Here is a 20,788-nt window from a genome sequence, read left to right as displayed (position 1 = left end):
AAGCACAGATGTAAGAAAACCAGTTTAGTGAAAAGATAAAGAAGACAAGAGCAGATGAATAGCATAAAGAAAGCCACTCAAGCCAATTTCCCTTGTTCAAACTCAAGGTGAAAACCACAGTGGATCAAACGAAGGCTGCAAAAGGAAACCCATTTTGATATACTACAGACAATACTGCCAAACTGCGAACACAACTACAGAGGGCAAACACCAATGTAATCACTGTTTCTGGAAATAGGCCAGTAGGTGCATAAGTGCACCACACACACACAGAAATAGTGAAAAAAAGTTAGAACGGGTGTTTTCTCTGTGTTGATACATGCATAAAGCAAAATAAAACAAAACAGTAGAAAAAAATTAACTTGAAAATCAATCTACACTAGTTTGAAGATAACTGAGCATTAGCCATACACTGCGCTGAAAGTAAAATGCTACTACTGGTAGTTTTGTTATACCTTACCAGTAGTTGTAACACACATTACAACGCATTTTTAGGAGGATATTGAATTATTTTTGTTTTAAGGATTTATGTTTGATGGATTTTTAAATCTGAAACTTAGCAAAGGTGAATGGCAATACAGAAGCCTAAGTCTACAAAGACATTTAATCAACAGGAAGAACGGTGGAAAAAAAAAATCGTTAATGATAACCAAATGGAAGATGCAAAGAACAGTAACAGTGAGCTGTATGAAATTATTCCTGTTCCTATATAGAAGCAAAAAAATGCATAGTTAAGAAGGCAACATATCACTCATCCCAGAAAAGAACAGCATATCTTGAGAAAGTTGTAAAAAATAGATTAAAAAATGACAATACAAGAAAGTTCACTACTCTGGAAGAAGGAGTCTACATAACCCAAACTATGCACAGAAGTCCAGAAGAAATTAGATATTTGGAATATAAACCCAAAAGTCAGGTTTGCTATACCAATTCTCCTTCCTTTGGAGGGTAAGAAGAGTTACTAATCATAACAACACACTTGCTGCTGAAAAATGAAGTTTCTTAACACCTTTCACACCAGCTCTGTCTCACTAGGCCAATTCAACTCACTAATCAAGCAAAAGACTATTTTTAGTCATTTTCTGGTTTGCCTGATTAGCATTCTTCCAGGTTACTGAGCTGAAACAGATCACTGAAGAATTCACTGAATACCAGAATTAGCAACAAGAAACAGGGACACCTTCTCCAACAAGAATCTACTTTTTGCATCATCAAGCTGCTGAATTACTTCAAAACTACTCCCCATAACTTTTCTCCAAGGTGATTTCAGTAATTAATGCAAAAACATTAATTACTATTTTGCAGTAAACAAGTAGGACATTATCTTGTTCTATATTAAGTAAACACATTCCAGTTTAATCTCTATTCTACACCTGTACTTAGTCTTTCCCAGTTCAAGAAGTGCCTCTGAATGCTTCCAGACAGAAGGCAATAAAAAGCAAAGGAACAGGGATAAAAGTTATACCAGCTAACTCTGGATGCCTGTATCTGAACTCATAATGTGTTCATTTGAATCTACTACAGTCTTAGAACATGAACATAACAAGATTATAAATGCTACTGCACATTTCTCAAGCAAGTTCGGCCACAGCTTTCCATGATCAGAAAACAAAGAAATTTATATTGAAAATATATTCTATAGGAACTTTATTATGTATTTGCTACAGAAAAACAAAACAAAATGGTAACAGACAGTCAAGAATGTGCCAAGAATTTATTTTATTTTGCTACAAATCTACACTTTCAGCAAAAGAATACAGATGAGATACTCATGAACTACAGGTACAGAGTGGAACAGACTTCCAACAGCTGCCAAAATCAGGCTCAACTGTTGTCATCACACAGTGACTTAATAACCCTTATGTCTTGGTTAATAACAGTATTACCTCTCAGAAAGCTTTACTAAAAAAAAAGTAATAATTTAAAAAATAAAGAAACAATAAAATCTATCAGAAACTGGTAACAGGTTTGATTTTCTAAAGGGCATAACAAAATTAAATCATGGAGAAGAAATGAGCAGCTCCTGTTTCATATACTTGCTATAAAAACTCTTCATGTTGGCCAAGAAATTAGGCCTTATTTTACCTTAGGGATCACATAACCAAGAGAGCCATTCTAACACAGACTTTACTTCTGATGTCACTTAAGAGGAGAAACTGGATCAATGAAACATTTTAAGGAATAACCTTAACAGATGCCACACTTGATGTCTTAAGTGTTCCTATTCTCTTCATCTTGAAGTCTGTGTCAAAATCCAATGCTACTCATTTTTATTCCCACCTTAATGAAAACCTCTCAAAGCATTCAAAAGGGCAGTCCAAAAAGTGTTGTGGTGAGGATATTCAGTTCAGTGTCCAATTCAAGTACTTATTTTTGAATTAATTATCTGCAATTCTTTCTGTGAACAGATGATAACCATCCCATCTTTTACTAAGCTACTTAACATTTTGTCTTCTCTTTTTAATATAGTACTCACCATGCATGGGAATCATATTTGCACATTCAGCTCCTAGTTATCATATAGGAAGAGCATCAGCATTTGGCACTACTAAATATAATGGGTTAAGATTTGCTGAAATGTATCAGTACCAACAAGTTTGAAAAATGCTGTGCTGCTATCAGAAATTATGTTAACATACTGCTACACGCTTCCAATGGGACTTCAAGACCAGTTCAATTATTTATGGAACTTCTTCAATGCAAATAGTCTTCAAATACAAGGCTATGTGGTTTTTAAATCTCCTATCACATTAGGGTTAAATCTGGCAGAAGGGGAAATCTGTGAGGCAGTTGCTAAGTTTGAATTAATTACGCATATTAGGTCCTACTTTCAAACAAGGGGCAAGCATCAAACAAATAAAGGAACAGATTTTTCCAAAATACTTGCTGTGTGAAGTTTAAGCAGAAAGGTCAAATTTTGTTAAAAAAAAAGCAACACTGTAACTAGTTCTTAAATAAAGGAAGACTAAAGCGTCATCCATCTGAACTAAACAGCCCAAGCAAAATACCCTGCAATTCCTGTGTTCTCCTCAATGTCGAAATGGGTGGATAAATTTAAAGCCTGCTCTCTCAGGAGTTGCTTTATAGGCAATTTTCTCCCAGTATCAAGGTCTGCAATTTCCATTTGGCTGCCAGTTTGCGATTAAATTCATCACCTTTATTATAAAAATGTGCTGCACTCCACGGCCTGCTGCACAAGAATCGTAAGGAAGACATTTTTCACAGCTAACAGCAGCATCATTCCAAGGCAGCCATCACATCCATTCAGACATTAGCGCCTCCAGTGTAATGCAAGGACCTATCGCTCACCTGGAAAAGCCCTAACAGCAGGTATACCTCAGAGGAACTTCTTCACACATGGTACCTTTAGTGCAACTTTTTCGGTAAAAGCCAACATTACACCTCCCTTGTTAAGTGCTTCTGAAAGTCAGCGGTTTAAAAACAAGTGTTGACATTAAGCTTGCCTACCTGGACTAATCAGAACATTTCCAAGAATGAAATCCGTCCTCATACTAACGACACCTTCACATACACCTTGCACTCCTTACAAAAATACACTTTTGAGCAAGCACTCTATATGATTTTTTTACATACATTTTCTTTTTATATTGTAAATGTCCCTTTCTTTCGCACAAACTTTTTTTCAGAATTTTCCACTGCTTTTCTCCACATCCATATGATATATTTTTTCTTAAAAGTTTTTGGACAAGCCTGAAGAATACTCAGAAAAAAAATAATGCCTGCTACGCTACATGTTTTAAGGTCCTCCTCTGATAACTAAAAGGAAAGGGCCAATCTTCACTTTGCTTCCATTTTATAAATGCTTCCTGAGCTAAGCAGTAAATTTGTACCTTAAATATATATATATATATATATATATATATGTACTACTTGGAAGAACAGAGCAGCCAAGTGATAGCTACCAATAGGAGTTTAAATTACAGTAAAAACAATACGCCAAAACTATATGAAGCATAGTGATTAAATCTATATTGGTTTGGGCTTCATTGAATAAAAGACTTTAAATTACAGTAAAACAATAAAAGACAATATGCAATATATAAAAATATTACCCTTTAGTATTCAACAAAAAAAGCAGCACAAAAATGTCATTTTAGCATGTGAAACAGCTGTATTGGTCACACTGAAAGGTAATCAAATTGTATCAGACGTAACCAATCTATATGCACAGCATGACAATTTCACACATTAGCTTATTTAAGTTTTCCTCTGTTATCTTAAATAATGGTGTACTTGAAAAGGTGCATTTTTCATCATGTGTACCAGTTTTCAAAAACATTTTGTAATCAGGTAAGCAAACAATATCTCATACAAAGCTGATGTATCTCAATAGTCAATCTGTCTTCTTAAGTCATTTTCACTTTATGTGGCCACATTAAGTGAAGATATTCATTCAATAAACATTCAAAAGAATATTGTTCTGGTCAACTCTTACATGCCTTTGGAAAATGCAAGAAAAATATGTTAAACCATAAGTCTCTGATACCCAGCTGTCAGAAGTTTAAAACTTAAGTAAATTAGGGGCACATAAAAAAATTACTAAGCCTGGCACGACTAAGATGTTTTGCACTGTACCAGATGGGTCCCATGAAATGGTATGAAATCAAAGTGCCATCTAGACTTCAGGAACTAATAAAAATTACATATTGCATGGCATTAGCATCACTGTAAATTAGACAAATCACCTGAGAAGCCATTTGGATGAATATGAACTCTAAAATTCAAAATTAAACAACCAAAGGCTCTTTAGTCCTTTTGTCTACAAAATTAAACTTAAATTGCAACAAAAACTGGCTAACATTTATTCACATTTCAGAATAATACCAGAAACTCTCTTCTGGCAATTAAAAAATGGTATCTTGTCACACTGTTACTAATTGGTTTCCACTGCAATGCAGCATAGAAAGCAGATTTCAACTCAACTTCATTGAAAACAATAGCTTGGTATTTGCAAGCTGAAGTTCCGATTATTTCACAGCCCAGTGCATTCAACAGTTGGCACAACAAGTTCCGGGACTGTTAAATGAAATTATCAACTAGATAAGATAATGCAGCATCAGTGTTTACCTCCTGCCACCACAGCAAAAACTGAAACTGGAGCTTTTCTAACTGAAACTACTATGAAAGGAGGATAACTGTTTTGTCATAATCTGTAGAATTAACTAAAACATGTTTTATTATAAAGGAAGGTGCCTCTGCAAGACACTGATAGATATCAGACAATAGGCAACAACCAGCACAAAAAAAATCTACATGCAACATTCACCATGTTCTATAAGTAAATTTCAATGTTGCATTTTAAGAAATGCAAATATGAATTTTGCTTCCTGTTGAAAATAAAAATCTATTTACATTACGTATTAAAACCAGATAGTTTTATTTTTTTAAAAAGAAAAAGCACTTAAAAGTGAAGACTTATAATCCTGGAGTTTCTAATGTACATGTTCTTCATTCACAAAGAGAACATTTTAGTTCTTTGAAGTACAGTAGATTCTGCCCTCCACCCCTCTGGCTTTACACTTCAGCAACCTGGTATATAACTTTTAATTCCATTAGAAAAAAATAAGTAATTCTAATAATATTAAATCTTGCCCATAGAGACAGCATTTATAACTCGCTAAGCGCTTCCTAGTACTAGACGGGAGAGGTATTAACAAGTACTACTGCCACAAAAGGGAGGGGGGAAGGGAAAGAGCACAGGAGATAGAGTGTACTCATGTCTGTATACACACATGGTAGAAATAGACAGAGAATAGTAAAACAAAACTAATATTTATTTTAACAGTCTGGTAGCCAAGGTATCTGCTACTTGCATAATTAGAATGTTGAAGATAATGTAAGTTTTTTTTATGGAGTAGCTACAGAATCATCAATTTTCTCTTCAGCTGACAAACAAACTCACTGAAGAACAGCCACTTTTAGGAACAAAGTAGAAAAAAGTCAAAAAACAAGTCGAAAAAAGTGCAACCCACCATAGAAACTAAATATCCAATATTTAAACGGAACACTAAGTTCAATGCACATGATTTTTAGCAGAATTTTACAGGTTTCTAACACAGCATAGATTTCATTTACACTTTTTCCATCTATCTTTTAAATCTACCAGAAAAGATCTTACAAATTAAGAGTTTATATTCTTCAGGATTGATTTAAAGAACAGACTTATGACATCTGCAGGATCTGTACCTTGACTACTACGTATTAAACATGTTATAAGTTCTTTTTTTCCCAAGCCCATTTATCATTAACACTGAACAGCAAGTTCTATCACCTCATAAAGTTGCCCATTGTGGGGAAAAAGTTGAGGAGGGTGGGGATAACGACCTGAAACATTTCATGAAATATTTACCTAAAGCTAAAGGTACTTGAGCATCTGGAACTGGCTTTAATATCCTTGTTCATGAATGACAACAGTGGGGCTATTTTAATGGAATTTAAATTGAAAGGTTCAGATGCCCTAAAGACAGTTTACTGCAGGAATTATTCTATAATAACAGCATACCAATTTGAATTTAGTAGGTTACATCTCTTACATGTACTTTCAGTAATTAACATCCTAACATTTTGGAGCTCCAGTGTTGCAAACTGGACTCTACAGATTAATATAATTAGATTCTCTACATCTCAGCTGGGGAAAACATCATCATACTCACTAGCTCAGTAAATATATAACATCAGGAAATCCTAAAAAAAGAATAAAAGCAGATAGGTGAAACAAGCTTAAATTCACATAACGGTGAACACAATTTTATTTTGTGATCTCATTAAAGTTTCTTGTTTCAAGTTTTTACTGGCCAAGTAAAAATTTTATATGGCCAAGGACAATTACTACAATACAAATGCCCTTAAATCAGTGGTCTTCAACTTTTTTCACTCACATTAAAACAAAAGGTTCCCAAAAAAGTGAAGGCTCAGTGTGGCCTATTTAAAATCTCCCAATAACAGATTTCTTTTTTTTGTTATCTGCAGCAACTCTTCAAACTCAGTGAGTCTGCAAACAGTAGATTGAAAAACACCATTCCGGTAACTTATATTGCTTTTCACTTAGCTCCATTAACTTTGCTAACAAAAAAGATGCTGTCTACTTCAGAGAGAAAGTGCTCTCAAAGGTCTCATGTCAAAGACTATTTTGTTTTCATTCATTTTTCAAAAACAATCCCTTTAGTTTAGGGAAAAAATCTCTTTGATGTTACTTCTTGTGCCAGTGACTGCACAGTTTTGCTGATGGTGCTGCAAAACGAAATATGATTGCTTTGTAATTCTTTGCTATGCCACAAAAGGTATGGGCAAGGAATGGCTAGAGCAGTTCAGTGTGACAAGCATGAGAAAAAACAGCATATATTGCGTTGGAAAAAGACACTATGTGCAAAGGAAATCTTGATTAGATTGTACAAAGATTAACTTCAATATAAATATCTCCATCTCTCTTAGGTGTAGTGTATAATCTCACAACATTTGAGGGCTCAGTAAATCGTGGTGTTATTTTTTTAAATTAGTAACATTTTCTAAACAACAAGACAGCTCAGAGCTCAGGAAAAGAAAATATGATTTTTCTGTTCCTTTCACATAATGATCTCTTTAACTTATTAGTTTGAAAATCAGCATATAATAAAATTTTTGCAGTTACTTATACAGTAATGTGTTTTTAAAACATACTCTGTCCCTTCTATTAACTTTTTCATTATACCAATATTAAAAGGTGCATACTATTGCACCCACATTTGTGGCATTAAGTTTCATTAATTAGCTCAACAGCCTGGAAATTATCCAGATTTCATTCCTAGCAATATTTATTCCTTCACTTTCCATGGAGGGAATAAAAAGCCCCAAATTTCTATGGCAGGGGAGGGTGTGGGAAAAGATAAAAGTTTACAGCGGCTTAAATTGTGTTTCAACTATATTATATCCTATGAGAAACTACTCACCCATGACCAGACTAAGAAAAAAGCTCCTTAAGTGTTAGTGCTTTATCAGTATCCCATATTTTATCTGAAATTTAAGACTAAGAGCATACAATGAAAGTTGGAAGAAGACATCGCAATATACTTCAGATTATTTATGAACATATTTTAGTTATTAACAGCTGCTGAAAACTTCCAGCAGCCCAGATGCTCAATCAAGAAAAATGTACTAGAAATGCAGTTTAATCTGTGCAGTAATTTATGCTATAATATACCACTTCACTACACTAGTTATGACTGCTATACAACATACTGAAATGTTTGATACAGATTTCAGTACTGAACTGTGCTCAGGGCTTAGAAAGCCGGTTACATACAGGTTTAGTAACCTAAAGTCAGTCAGTAGGCAGGAAAAAATCCATGTGAAGAGCCCCAGCAAAGTAAAAAACATGATTATTACTTTGAACTGTTCTCCATGTATTAAGTGTTCAACAGTTTGATATAACAAAAAGCAGCCAAAAACAGTTCCAGTACAAACCATACTAAATGGGATTAGAAAGACCTGTGCATGTGACAAAAACCACTTAGTTATGCTATTAGGCTGATAGAAGAAAATCCCCCCTCAAATTCCCAACTATTTTCTTTATCCTGGAGGGGAAAAAAGTTTAAAATTAAAAGTGAAAGTAATCAGTAATTGAAGCAACAAAACAACTGAAAGCTGTGAGATCTAAGAAAGGTTAACACAGAACTTAAAGGAAAATTAAGTTCAGAATAAACTAAATCCTGCCTCAGAGTTAATTTATCCAAATATTTGAAGCCAAAGAAGGTAGCTGAGACTGCAAAGATAAAGAGAAGTCCACAAGTCTGTCTTCAAAACATAACTCACATTTATCAATACTAAAGACCGATGCAAATCTTTTTCAATGAATGAAAAACCAGTTGTCCACCTGTCATTTTAAGCTGTTGAATTTAATAACCCTTTTTGGATTGGAGAAGGGACACGTTTCTGCTCTGTTCAGCCGAGCACAAGCACGCGGTCCCTCCTCACTTAATTGCTCAGCGTACACCTAAATACCACCTGCCATCTCTCACCACCCCAGTGCTGGCTGGGGCAGCCATCTACTGCAGCATCCATCTCTCTCCAATTCATCACCGTCAGCTTTCTTGCTGACACTCTTCAGAGCTGCCTGGCTGATGAATGGCTCTGTTATTCATCCTATGTTAATCCCAGGCTGACGCAAGAATACCTTGCCGAAGACACTTAACAGTATTAAAACTCAGCACTACCAAGTGCCCCCAGTGTGCATTAAACCTCCCATTTGGAACCAACAGGATTCCTCATGAATAGTTATGAATAACATACAGTTACTAAATCAATAGGCACTAAGTTTACGTACCCCATCACCCAGAGACAAAGCTTCCACGCAGTTCCTTAATTCCCTGGAAGCTACACTTCAATTTTTGGAAGTCAGAAATACTTTGATCCATACAGAATTTAACCTCAATTAACCCTATAATTAAGATGATTTGGAGAAGTTTTCCCCCTCCTCCCCCTCAAAATGTCAATATACATCTTAAATGCCACAGGTCTCAAAAAAATTTTTGACGTTTGTAATTTCAATAATCTTTACTCAAGAAAGCAAGTTTTACACTTTTCCTCCCTTCTAAGATGGATCTTATCTAGATGGATCTATGTTTTTTCTGGTAGTTTGGGGTTTTTTCATAGAGGATAATGCTTGTCAGAAAAATAAAACTTATCCACAGAATGAACACAAAACCACTGCAAGAAATTTGACTCTAAATGTGACTCTAATTTGACTCTAAATATGACTCTAAAGTCTGTAAACATGTTATTAGAACAGCCAAATATGACTCCCTTCTAAACACAATTACAGCCACTGATTTTATACCTGAGATACTAAAGTATCATTCTTCCTCTGAAGATGGTTTAATACACATATAATCAATCTTCCTGATAGAATCTTCATTAGAATTAATTTCTGATCCCCTACCACATCATCTGTGCTCAGATTTTGCTCAGGTCTACTTGAGCACAAAGTTAACATAACTACATGAAAAGTAGGAACAAAAGAACGTGCATAGCAAGTTTTGCTTTAGGTTGATTCAGAGGCAGTATCAGATTTCCATAAAAGCCTCAAGTGATTTAAAGCAGCAGTAATTCCCTCGTAAACTGACTGCATATGAGCCCCTCTGACTACACTTATCTTTATAGATGATAAGATACTTAAGCAATTAAAGAACTATCAACAACTTGTCTCTACCAGTGTCTAACACACACCACGTTCTCACTGCACAGCCAATCTTCACAGCAAAAACATCACACTTTAAACAAGACAGCTGAGCCTATTACAGCATTTTAACCTTCAACTTTAACACACAAACCAACTGTTACGGGAACACGCCTGACAACAGATTGTACATGTAGTATTTAGGCAAAGTTATTTTGTAAGTTTGGGCGGGGGTTGACGACTGCGACAACTTTTTGAGAAATTGTCCAAGTTGCTTTATGCTAGAGGGGTGCTCCTTCAAAATCAGACAAACTGAAACTAACCAAAAGCAGTATGATCAGCAACACTGCTCAAAAGCAAACAGCATCAGGTCAGAGAATTTTTTTCTTCTGTTCTCCTCCTCCTCCCTATTCCTGCAGAGAAATCTAATACTCACAGCAAAGAGAAGTGGATTTGGCCTGCCCTGCATCTAAAAATTGAAAATTGTGCATCAACTTTTAATATAATTATTTGCAGGTTATTAGATTAAGCTGCATTGAAAAGAATATTAACTGATTTTCTACTGCTTCAAAGTCTGATAAATAAATAGAAGCATTATGCAACATGAGCTGAATGTTTTAGTTTATCTGCCATTTAAGCTTATGAACCAGAACATTCGGGTTGTATTAATACTTGTGCTAGCAGATCTGTCACTTATTTTTTTAAATTTCAGGCACCTGCAATCTCCTACATATTGATGAAAAAAATATACTGTACCTAGGAAAGGACATTTTGATCAACTAATGGCTACAAAGCTTTCTAAATCAGTTCTTTAATCGGAATTAGAAAAAAACCACAAAGGTTCATTATTTCAACAGCTAAAGGGTTTAAAGAATTCAGCAAAGTCTGACTTCCATCTAGTGTCACTAGTCTGCAAATAAGCACATCCTTAAAATTCTGAATGGACTAGATGCACAATCAGTTGACATCAATTAGGAGCTTCAGACTTTTAAGTAAATGTTTAAGCAAATGCATTTCTCTCCCCAAGGCGCTGCTCTACATCTTCAGTATCGAGCCACCTCAGCTACCGTGCCAGCACAGCTGCTCTGAGATCGCACAGGGAGCGAGATCACAGCTCTGATCCATCTGAAAAGAAAGCCAGCACCACACAAAAACAAATTCAAAAAACCCCTGACTGGTACAGAATATCAGCTGACCTTTTAAGCCAGAAAGTGATCTACCAGATAAGAGTATAAAATACTGTATTATCTTTCCCTGCCTCTCTGACACCAGCAGCCACTCTGATGCATTACTCCCTCGATTACCTAGAAGTAACCTCCCAGCAAAGTAACAAGATTTTAATTGTTTGTCATGCCGGGATGCTTTTACTTTTGAAATCAAGTCTTATAGAAATATCAACATTTGTAAGGTTATACATCACTGAAGTGTTAACTGTTCCAACTATGAATACCCTCAGATTTCAGTAAGTTATCACACAAATTTCTTCATGGTTTATCCCTTCTAAAATGGGTATCCTGAGGACTTTCCCGCATGGGCACTTCCCAGAGCACCGCAATTATAGTACACAGTATCAAAACCTTGCTCTGGTACGGTCTTTGCTGGAAACACAGAAAATCCCTCCAACTACAGAAAGGAGTAAAGTAAAAGTATTCAAGTGCAGCAGCAAAACAGTTAACAATATTTTTTAAAGCAATTTAAAATATTTACTTCCAGGGTGCTACTCAACTATGCACCACCAAAAATATTAAAACATCAATAGCTACCTACTGCCATCCATTTCCCTTCAAGAGAACGATTTTTTGCACTGAACTGAAAAGCAAAATTTAGTATTTGACACCAAGTATAAAAAAAATCAATTCTCAAATGAAAAGTAACTGAAAATGTATTTTCAATTTCTACTCACTATTTCAAACCACAAGAATAAAATAAATAAAAACCCTTTTAGCATTACCACACTCATTCCAACCACTAACACTGCTAAAATAACTGCAAAAATCAAAAAAGCTGCAACTTCTAGTGCCGAACTCGGACAACAGAGGTTTAAGTAACACAACTCCACTCTAACTTGCATTGTCTTGCTGTTCTCAGACATGCAGCTAGTCTGCAAAAGACACTTTCTAATGGAAGAAAGAACAACAAAGTGGAGGAGCAGTTCTGCTAACGAAGCCAGATATTATTTCTCTTTGGTGTTGTCACAGCTGTTTTGTTCATTCACGCATACATTGTCTCAAAAAATTTAAGCTCTGCTATTAAAAAGCTAACTCCACTTCTATTAAACCTTTCCAAGAAAAACAACCAAAAGAAACAAAAACCTGGACATTACTTTAATTGCATTGTACAGGGTTATACAGGATATTTTCTGAAGTCAAAAGTAAAAATGTAATGTTGCCTAACTTTCAGCAAGCCCATTTTTTTTCTTATCAAAGCAAAGGTATATAACTCAGATTATACACATTACACCCATTACCTATTTCAGGATTCAAACAGTAATTTCAATGTCCCTCACAGACACAGATCCTCCTGCAAGCAAGACACACGTAGCTTGTGTGGTACTTCTATTGACCTAACCAACTGCATAGTGAGATTAAAAACACCAGCAGTTTTACTGTTCCTACTAGTTTTCTTAGCACTGGGTTATTAAATTTCAATGAAATGTTAAAATCAACAGATATTCAGAGTCTGCATTCTGACTAAAATCAATACAGGAAAATTCACACGGCCCGAATGAGAAGTTGTGAGTTATGTTTCAATAAAGACAAGGGTCAGTGAATGAGGGCATTTCATTAGTTAACAGCTTTCCTGGCAAGGCATTTCCCCCATCTTCCCCCTCTCCCACCCCCCAACATTCCATATAAGCAGTCAAATACAAATCATCAGTTTCCATGGCAGACTCCTGCTGTACTTCAATCAGCCTGAGCTGTCAGGACAGTCTGGTAATTAACGTTAACACAGGTCTATCCTATCAGCCACAGAAATATACCAGCATCTAATAATACATCTAATTAATAAGATACCTGCATCAGGGTGCATTCTCAAAAAGGGAGAACACTTCATGGTTACAGACAGTAATTAAAGACAATTCAAATGTACTTGCTCTTCTAACAAAGTCTACACAATTCAAATCATTGTAAGCATCTCATTCCTGACCTGGCATTGTACAGCATACTCAGAGGAAAAAAGTTTTAATCTAAGAATGACTGAAACAGACAACATGGTGAAAAACATCACTAACCCACAAAAGTGACCATTCATTTCATGTCTAGCCTTCCCTTCACACCCACAGCACTCGTCGAACATCAGCAACTTCTTTCTATCTGTTGATGCATGTAAACTTCATTTTCATAATCAGGACATTCTTAAAATCTATAGAGTTTTTCTCAGATGGTGGTGGTTGTTTTAGGGTTTTTTTTTCCAATTTTACTATAATTTTAACCAACACATCTCCAGTTCTTCCCCCTGTGCACCACAAAAGCACCGCATGCCACTCCCTAATCTAATCTGCACTTGGTCAGTTGTTTCTAAGCACAGCAAGGGATTTTTATATGACACCAGTTATTTTAGAAATGACTGCATTGAGTTTCAGAGGAGGAAAATGCAACTCAATTGCAATCTTAATGAACAAGTTTCACTAAACAAAAACATTAAATTCAAACAGGTCTCTCCCAGTTCAACAAGTCAGCCAGTCCTGTACAGAACTAAGTCCAATGCGATGACTCTTATTTAAAAAAAATTAAAAAATCTGAAGACAGATTTTTTAACAATTAATTATTGGTAAGCAACAGGGAACAAACCACTTTCAAAATATGAGCTTAAAATAACTGTTTTACTAACTTAAAACTTGTATCAGTTAAAAAATACCCTTTTTTTTAGTTACTTGCCAGGTGACGGCAATCCTATAAATGCTGCAGACACAGCTCCAAAAATAACATAATTTAAAAAGAACTGAACTCTCACTGTTTTAAATATTTTTCCAGAAGCCAAAAAAACTGCCACACTGTTTCTTAAGTGCAGTGGAGCTTTTGGTTTGGCATTATAAGAGGCTCTGCCAAGGTATTAAAGCCACTCCCTCCCTCCCGCCAAAAAATAACCAAACACCCACACCTCAAAATAGCTCTTACAAGGTTTCTGAACACAAGTTCTAGAAGCATTACAACATTCATAACTCGGAAAAACACCTCAGACCATTAAGTTTTAAGAGATAATTAAAGAACCAAATTCAAAAGGTACTAACGATAAACAGCATACAAACAATACTCCATGCTCTTGTGGCACACTGCTTTGCTAGTTTTAACATTAATACACCAAGTTTAAAAACTAGTCTGAGACTGCCTGGGCAAACACCATTTGTAAGGCCTTTCTCCCAAAGAATATTCATCCCTGAATATTGCACTAAGAAGCACATTTTTAATGAATTAATGGGGGTCCGTTGCAAGATCTGATACAACTGAAAAAATGACATGCTAATGTGGCCAATGCCCCTCCATCAAATCTGACAAGTCAGCAAAACCCTAGCTAAGCACAGGCTACATTTACATAATCACAAACAATAAGGTCATGTACAAAAGTAACTAGATAACTTTCCAGGGAGAACTCATTTACAATACCAGAACACAGTTCTTCAGCTCTACTTCACACAGACGTTTTGCTTAACACAACCAGACTGAAAACTGCAAAAACTGCACTCCTGGGGCACCTAGCTCCCCGAGTTCACATGCACTTTTCTCAGTTAGAAAACTAAACAGAGAGAGCAACATTCACCAAAAATTTATCCTCATATTGCCTATTTGGATGTTTTTACATCAGCTTTGTTAAACTCGGTAGACAGAAAGAGGCAGCCTATTTGATATAAAATTAGATTTATCTCCAATAGCCAGATGTATGGCTAAATTTACATCTAAAGGTAGACACGCTTTTAAGACACCTTCAACACAGTTTTGAAGGAAAGACGTACGTTTTTCAGGGATAGGTTACCGAGGAAAAACGAATTCTTGATAAGGTCCTCTTTAATCTCTTTTTGAAAACAGTTCAGACCACAGGTCTCATTTGTGTACATTCCAATCAGGTGCAAGAGTCTGTGCACTTACAGGTTCAAGAAAAAAAAACGTAAATTTACAAATTAGACTCCTCAGACTCCAGTTAATCGTTCAGGCACATTTATTCATAGTCCGATGAAAGAATACAACTGAAGTACCTCATTAATTTTAATCTGTCAACATGCTACTGAGGAGTTTGAAATGTCCAATTCAGGTTTTAAAAACAGTGCAAGAAAACAGGTACAGCTCTCTTCACTGTCCACAAAGGGGAGTATTAAAATATATAAGTTGTCAGAAAAAAAAATCCAGGTTAACATCATAAAAGTTAGTATCTCAAAAGCTTAAGCAAAAAAAAAATAAAAAAAAAAATCAGGTCACATTTGATGGTGCAAACAATTACAGGAAATACAGCCTATTCCACATTCAGGAAAAGCCCTCTCTTCCCACAGGTTTGCACCAGTCTGATAAAAACAATTCAGCTTCCTAGTTATTATGATGTGCTCTTTAAACATCCTTGTTAATCCACAGAAGACTTATTTACACATAACAAGTTAAAAGCACACATATGGAAAAATAATTGTAACCTAAACAAAACTGTAACTTTCACATTTTATGAAAGCAGTTGTTAAAAAAAAAAAGGTTTCCTCAATACACTTCTTACATTTAAGCTAATCGTCAAAAACAAAATGCTGCAAGACATCTATCAAATTAAGCACAAAAATTTTCTGAGATCAAAAAGTAGGACAGAGTTCAGAAAGGAAAACATGCTTTGGATAATACACACAGCATAGAAATGGACCCCAAAAAAGCAGATGTACATTCTGTAACTGAACCAGATTAGATGTACTGTTCACCTAAACCCCCAGGTCTCTTTCTATCTATTGCTGCCTACAACTACAAGAAGTAACCACAGCAGAAGCCCACTTGAGTTCTGTTTTTAAATACTGGCATGTAACAATAAATAAGTAATAATAAAACAAACTACCCTAGCATTCCAGTAGGGAAGGCAATCCCACCTTTTATTTGTTTGAATTCTTAAGGTTGTGACTTTATTTCTTCATTTTGATCAGCACACAAAATAAAAGACAATGGCTGATCATAATATTATTCTTCTCAAGCATAAACAAAACCTTCAGGAAAATGGTTGTATTATAACTAAAAAAAACCAAAAACAAACACCTACCTAAAACACACAACAACAAACTAGAGGAAGCGAATCAAGTGACAGGGTGGAGGGGGCAAAGAGGGAATGTGAACCCTGTAGCTTTATTTTTAGATTATATATACCTATATATACACACACTTGCCCCAAATACTTGATATTCTCAAGGGTGCCAGGAAACAACTGATGAAACCTTAAAATAATACACTTTTCAGTAAGCACATTAAATCCTGCAGACTTTTCCAGCAAACCTGTGGTTCGCTATTACTGAACCCTTCAGCTGGAGGATGTCAGTGGAGCATACAGCGCAAGATATTTAACACAGCCCCCACTGGTAACCAGGATAGGTGTTCTACAGGGAAACAGTTGTTCCAACTTCTCAACTGTTCCCTGCTACTGCCTATTCCACCGATGTAATACTGCCTGTAAGCACACAATACGTGGAGGTCCATGCAAACACAGATACCTGCACAAATCCACCAGTATTTTGTCATTCTTTGGCGTCTTCTACCAGACTTGATCATTCAACTGCCCGAGTCAATAGTGGTGCTCGCGGACTCACGCCTCAGAAAAAAAAATAACTGGCGCCCCTTAGTGTTCAAATTCTGAAGTCTTGAAGCAATTTACTAGATTTGCATGAAACTTTTTTTTCAACATTCCAAAAAGTTTTCTGCCTCCACAATACTTCCACCCATTTGCCAACGTAAACAGGAAAAGCAGAAAAGCTTAAAGGGATAGCAGGCTTCTTCCAGAGACCATTTAGGAACACAGATTATATTTTATTTGCTTTTCTTTTGAAGAAGAGAGCGAAGAATAGTTCCAACACAGTCCTTAAACTTTTGTCAGCAAGAGTCACGAGAGCCCTCGTTTTGGAACTCCAATACTTTGCAAACAGACTTCCAGAGTTTTCAGAATTTCAAAATATATGACAAGACATAAGTATTTTGGGAATTCCTTTTTCAGTGTCCTTTTTGCGTCGGGAAATGTTTTTCTTCCTTTTGTTCTCTGAAAATAAAAAAACAGCTTCAGGCCTCCTCTGGCCAAATACATAAAGTTGAAGAGATTCAAGAATTTAAATACCTGTTATCAAACCTCTGGAAGGCTCATTTGTGCTATAAAGGAGTCTTCTCTTCAAGTTCCTTCTTGATGTTTATTGTAAATCTAACTATTCCGAAGAGGCTGCCTGCTGTGGTGACCAAGAACATAAGTTCTAAAATAGTTTTGCTCTTCACGTCCACATTTGCTCCAATATAAATTCAAACTCCTCCAAGTATCTTGCAAATAAAAATAGCCTCTCCCATTATAATGCTTCCCACAATCCGTATTCTTCACCGTTTGTTTGGGTTTCTTTAAATTCCTCTATCACTTATTTCAGAAGGTAGCATTTTCTCGACATGCTATTTTTGTGTCGTACTACAGTCGCTATCTCATTTTTACAGTCTTGGCAGAGGGCGGGGAGTTGTTCTACCAAATATAACCAGTTCTTTCATCTTCTGAGGTCAACAACTTCCCAAACTTCTTTTAGCGAAGACGAATACATCCGCAAACAAGAACCCTACCTCAAAATCTCGAAAATCAGTACTTCATACTAAGAAACCCAACAAGTTGAAACTGTATAAATTATTTATGGTCATATCATATTATACAAAGCTATCAAATACGATTAAACAAACAGGTCTAAGTCACCAGAAAGCCTAGGTTTAAAGACACAGAAAAAGAAATGCCTTCGACAAGAAAAACCAACCTGTGAACCCGAGTACAAGGCGAATTTAACATACCTAAGAACAAGTGTTTCACCCAATTTTTGATACACAGTGCATCTGTTACTGTAATGGGAAAAAGTATGGGACACGAGTTGGGAACTTCCCAACTCGTACTTTTCTTGTTAATTTCTAAACCGTGATTATTTATTTGTGAAATTTTAACCCTAAACAAAGTTATTAGGGAAAAAATTGGGGGCATGGGGGAGGCCTCGCTCAGTGCCAGGAGAGGGTGCGAGGCTGGGGTGGACGTTTGGCAGGAGCAGACCAGGCAATTTCGTAATCCTTTTTGTTTCTCCCCCTTCACTAAAGTCACACGTAGGAGTCTTTCAAGTTCAGTTTCTTTAAAAGGTAAGGATAGCTGAGACAAGAATTTGCTCGCTTCCCTTGCGATATAGGAAAATCATAATTAGTTTGCGCCCAGTTCGGGGTGGGGTAGATCTGGAGCACAAGAAAGAGCTCAGCCCCCCTCCGCCTTAGTCATTCAAGTCCTAGCAGCTTCCAGAACAGCCAAATCTCGAAACCAAACACCCCCCGCCCCCCCGGCGGGGGCCCGGGGGCCGGGCGGCGGAGCGCTCCGAGGGCGCCGGCAGGACCCCAGTGTCCCCCGCCGCCGCGGGAGGGAGGGATGGAGGGAGGGGAGCGCCAGCCGCCAGCCAGCCTTTCCCCTCCTCCCTGCCTTCCCCCAGAGCGCATTCCAGAGCTCCTCTCCTCGCTCCCTCCCCTCCGTGCTGTAGTTACCCTTCCCCCGGTTTAAGGAGATAGTGCGGAAAAGGGTAAAAAAAAAAAAAAAAAAGGAAAAATAAGGGGGAAAACCCTCCGAGGGGATCGGAGACCCGCGCGGCCGGGGCTGCCTCTCCCCTCCCACTCGCTCCCCGAGTCCCCCGGCACCGCGCGGCGGCGGCGGCCAGGGCGGGGAGAGCCCGCACTTCCCCTTTGTTTTCGGCTTCCCAGCCGGGGCCGGGAGCGTGCGGAGAGCAGCGGGGAGAGCGGAACAGGCCCCGGGCCGCCCCCGCCGCCCGGCCGGGCCGGGGCGGGGGGCCGAGCTGGATCCCCGGGCCGGGGGAGGCAGGGCAGGGCGGCGGGGCGGGGGAGGGGGCAGCCGGGCGAGCGCTTTTACCTTCGTCCAGCAGCCTCTCGAGGTGGTTGAAGATCCCGCAGAAGTTGGGGAGGCTGCTCATCAGCTTCTTGTCGTTCATCAGCTGCATCAGGTAATCGGGGCTCGGCTTCGGCTTCTCCTTGGTTTCCATTTCCCCAACCATATTCCAAGCCCGCGCAGAGACGGCGAGCGCCCGCAGCAGCTCTGCCGAGCAACGCGACCGCGGCACGGGGCGCCCGGCTGGATCCGGGCGGGCAGGGAGGCGGTGGGGGAGGGGAGGGGGCGGGGAGGGGAGCTTCCCCGAGGAAGGAGGAGAAGGAGGAGGATTCAAATCCGGAGACAAACGCAGACCCGCCGCTGAGTCCCAGGGACCGAAGAAAAAAAAAAAAAAAAAAAAAAAAAGAGGAAACTCGGTAGAAACCCCCGTGCGGGCTGCGCCCTCCTCTCCGGGCACAAGGACCCGCCGCCGCCTCTCGGTGCCGCCGCCGCCGCTTCCCTGCTCCGTGCGCCCTCGGCCGGCGCAGTCCTCGGTGTGTCCCCCCCTCCTTCTCGTCCTCCTCCTCCCGCGCACACACACGCTGAGCCCGGTTCTCCTCTCGGCGCTGCCCCCTGTCTCCGCGGCGGGGGAGGGAGGGAGGGGACGCGCTGGGCGGGCGGGCGCTGCTGGCGCGGCTGCCGCTTCCGAGGAGCCGCCGCCGGTGTCTCCCCGCTGTTGCCGCCGCTGCTGCTGTTGTTGCCGCCGCGCTGCGCCTGGCGTGTGTCCTCCTCCTCCTCCTCTCCGCCTCCCGCCCGCCCGCCCTCCCGCCGCCGCTGCTGCTGCTGCTGCTGCTGCTGCTGCTGCTGCTGCCGCTGCCGCCGCCGCCGCCTGTGGCTGCTGAGTCTCAGCCCCGCCGCCGCCTCCTCACTTCTCCTCAGTTCGCTCCGGAGTTCGCTTCAGTTCAGGCTGCGCTGGCAGCAGCGGCGGCGGCGGCAGGAGGGGAGGGGGCAGGGCCCGCGGGGGTGGGACACGCCGGGGGCGGGACCAGGGGCGGGGCGGCCGCTGCCCGGCGGCGGTGGCAGCGCCGCTTGGCGGAGCTACAGCTGTCCCTCCCTCCCTCCTTCCCTCCCTTCCGCTCCGGGGGCCCGGGGCGGCGGCGGGGGGATAGCCGGCTTCCCGTGCGGCTCCCGCCCGGCCCCGCCGCGCGGAAACACGCGCGCGCGCACGGAACTCTCCCAAACAAAGTCGCGTCGCGGCACCTCCGGGGCGGGGACGCGTCACGTGCGCTCTCCCCCCGGGGGCGGGGAGAGCCGCGCCGGGGCGCGCGCGCCTCCCGCCGCTCCGCGCGGCCCCGGTGTCGCGTGGCGGCGGCGGGGGGCAGGTGTGCGCGGGGGCCGCGCCCGCGCTTGCGCGCACGGGCGGTGGGCGGCGCGGACGGCGGGAAGAGCGACTCCCGGTCGGTCCCGGGGCCCGGCGGGGAGCGCGGAACCGCGGGGAACCACCGGAGTGCCCCGGCAGCCGGCCGTCGACCGGCTCCGCGGGGGGCGAGGAAGGAGAAGCGGGGCTGCCCGGAGCCGCTCTCCGCG

General features: G+C 39.9%; 1 protein-coding gene across 10 annotated transcripts in view; it reads right to left on the bottom strand.

Moving 5' to 3' along the window:
• Positions 1 to 20,062, bottom strand: part of QKI (QKI, KH domain containing RNA binding) — a 146,301-nt gene extending 126,239 nt beyond the window's left edge. For 4 of the 10 annotated variants that reach the window (XR_004060643.1, XM_030946717.1, XM_030946719.1 and 1 more), the window contains exon 1: positions 19,247 to 20,061. Coding sequence is in view for 7 of the 10 variants with exons in the window: in XM_030946717.1 (XP_030802577.1) it covers positions 19,247 to 19,388 (142 nt within the window). In the remaining 3 variants the exon portion in view is untranslated. Of the gene's footprint in view, positions 1 to 19,246 lie in introns of all 10 variants that reach the window. The other 6 variants (XR_004060644.1, XM_030946720.1, XM_030946722.1 and 3 more) reach the window with 4 other exon arrangements.
• Between the last annotated feature and the right edge of the window lie 726 nt (positions 20,063 to 20,788).

Source organism: Camarhynchus parvulus, chromosome 3, assembly GCF_901933205.1.
Source record: "Camarhynchus parvulus chromosome 3, STF_HiC, whole genome shotgun sequence".
NCBI lineage: Eukaryota > Metazoa > Chordata > Aves > Passeriformes > Thraupidae > Camarhynchus > Camarhynchus parvulus.
Note: the sequence above shows the minus strand (reverse complement) of the source record. Positions and strands in the feature narration are given on the sequence as shown.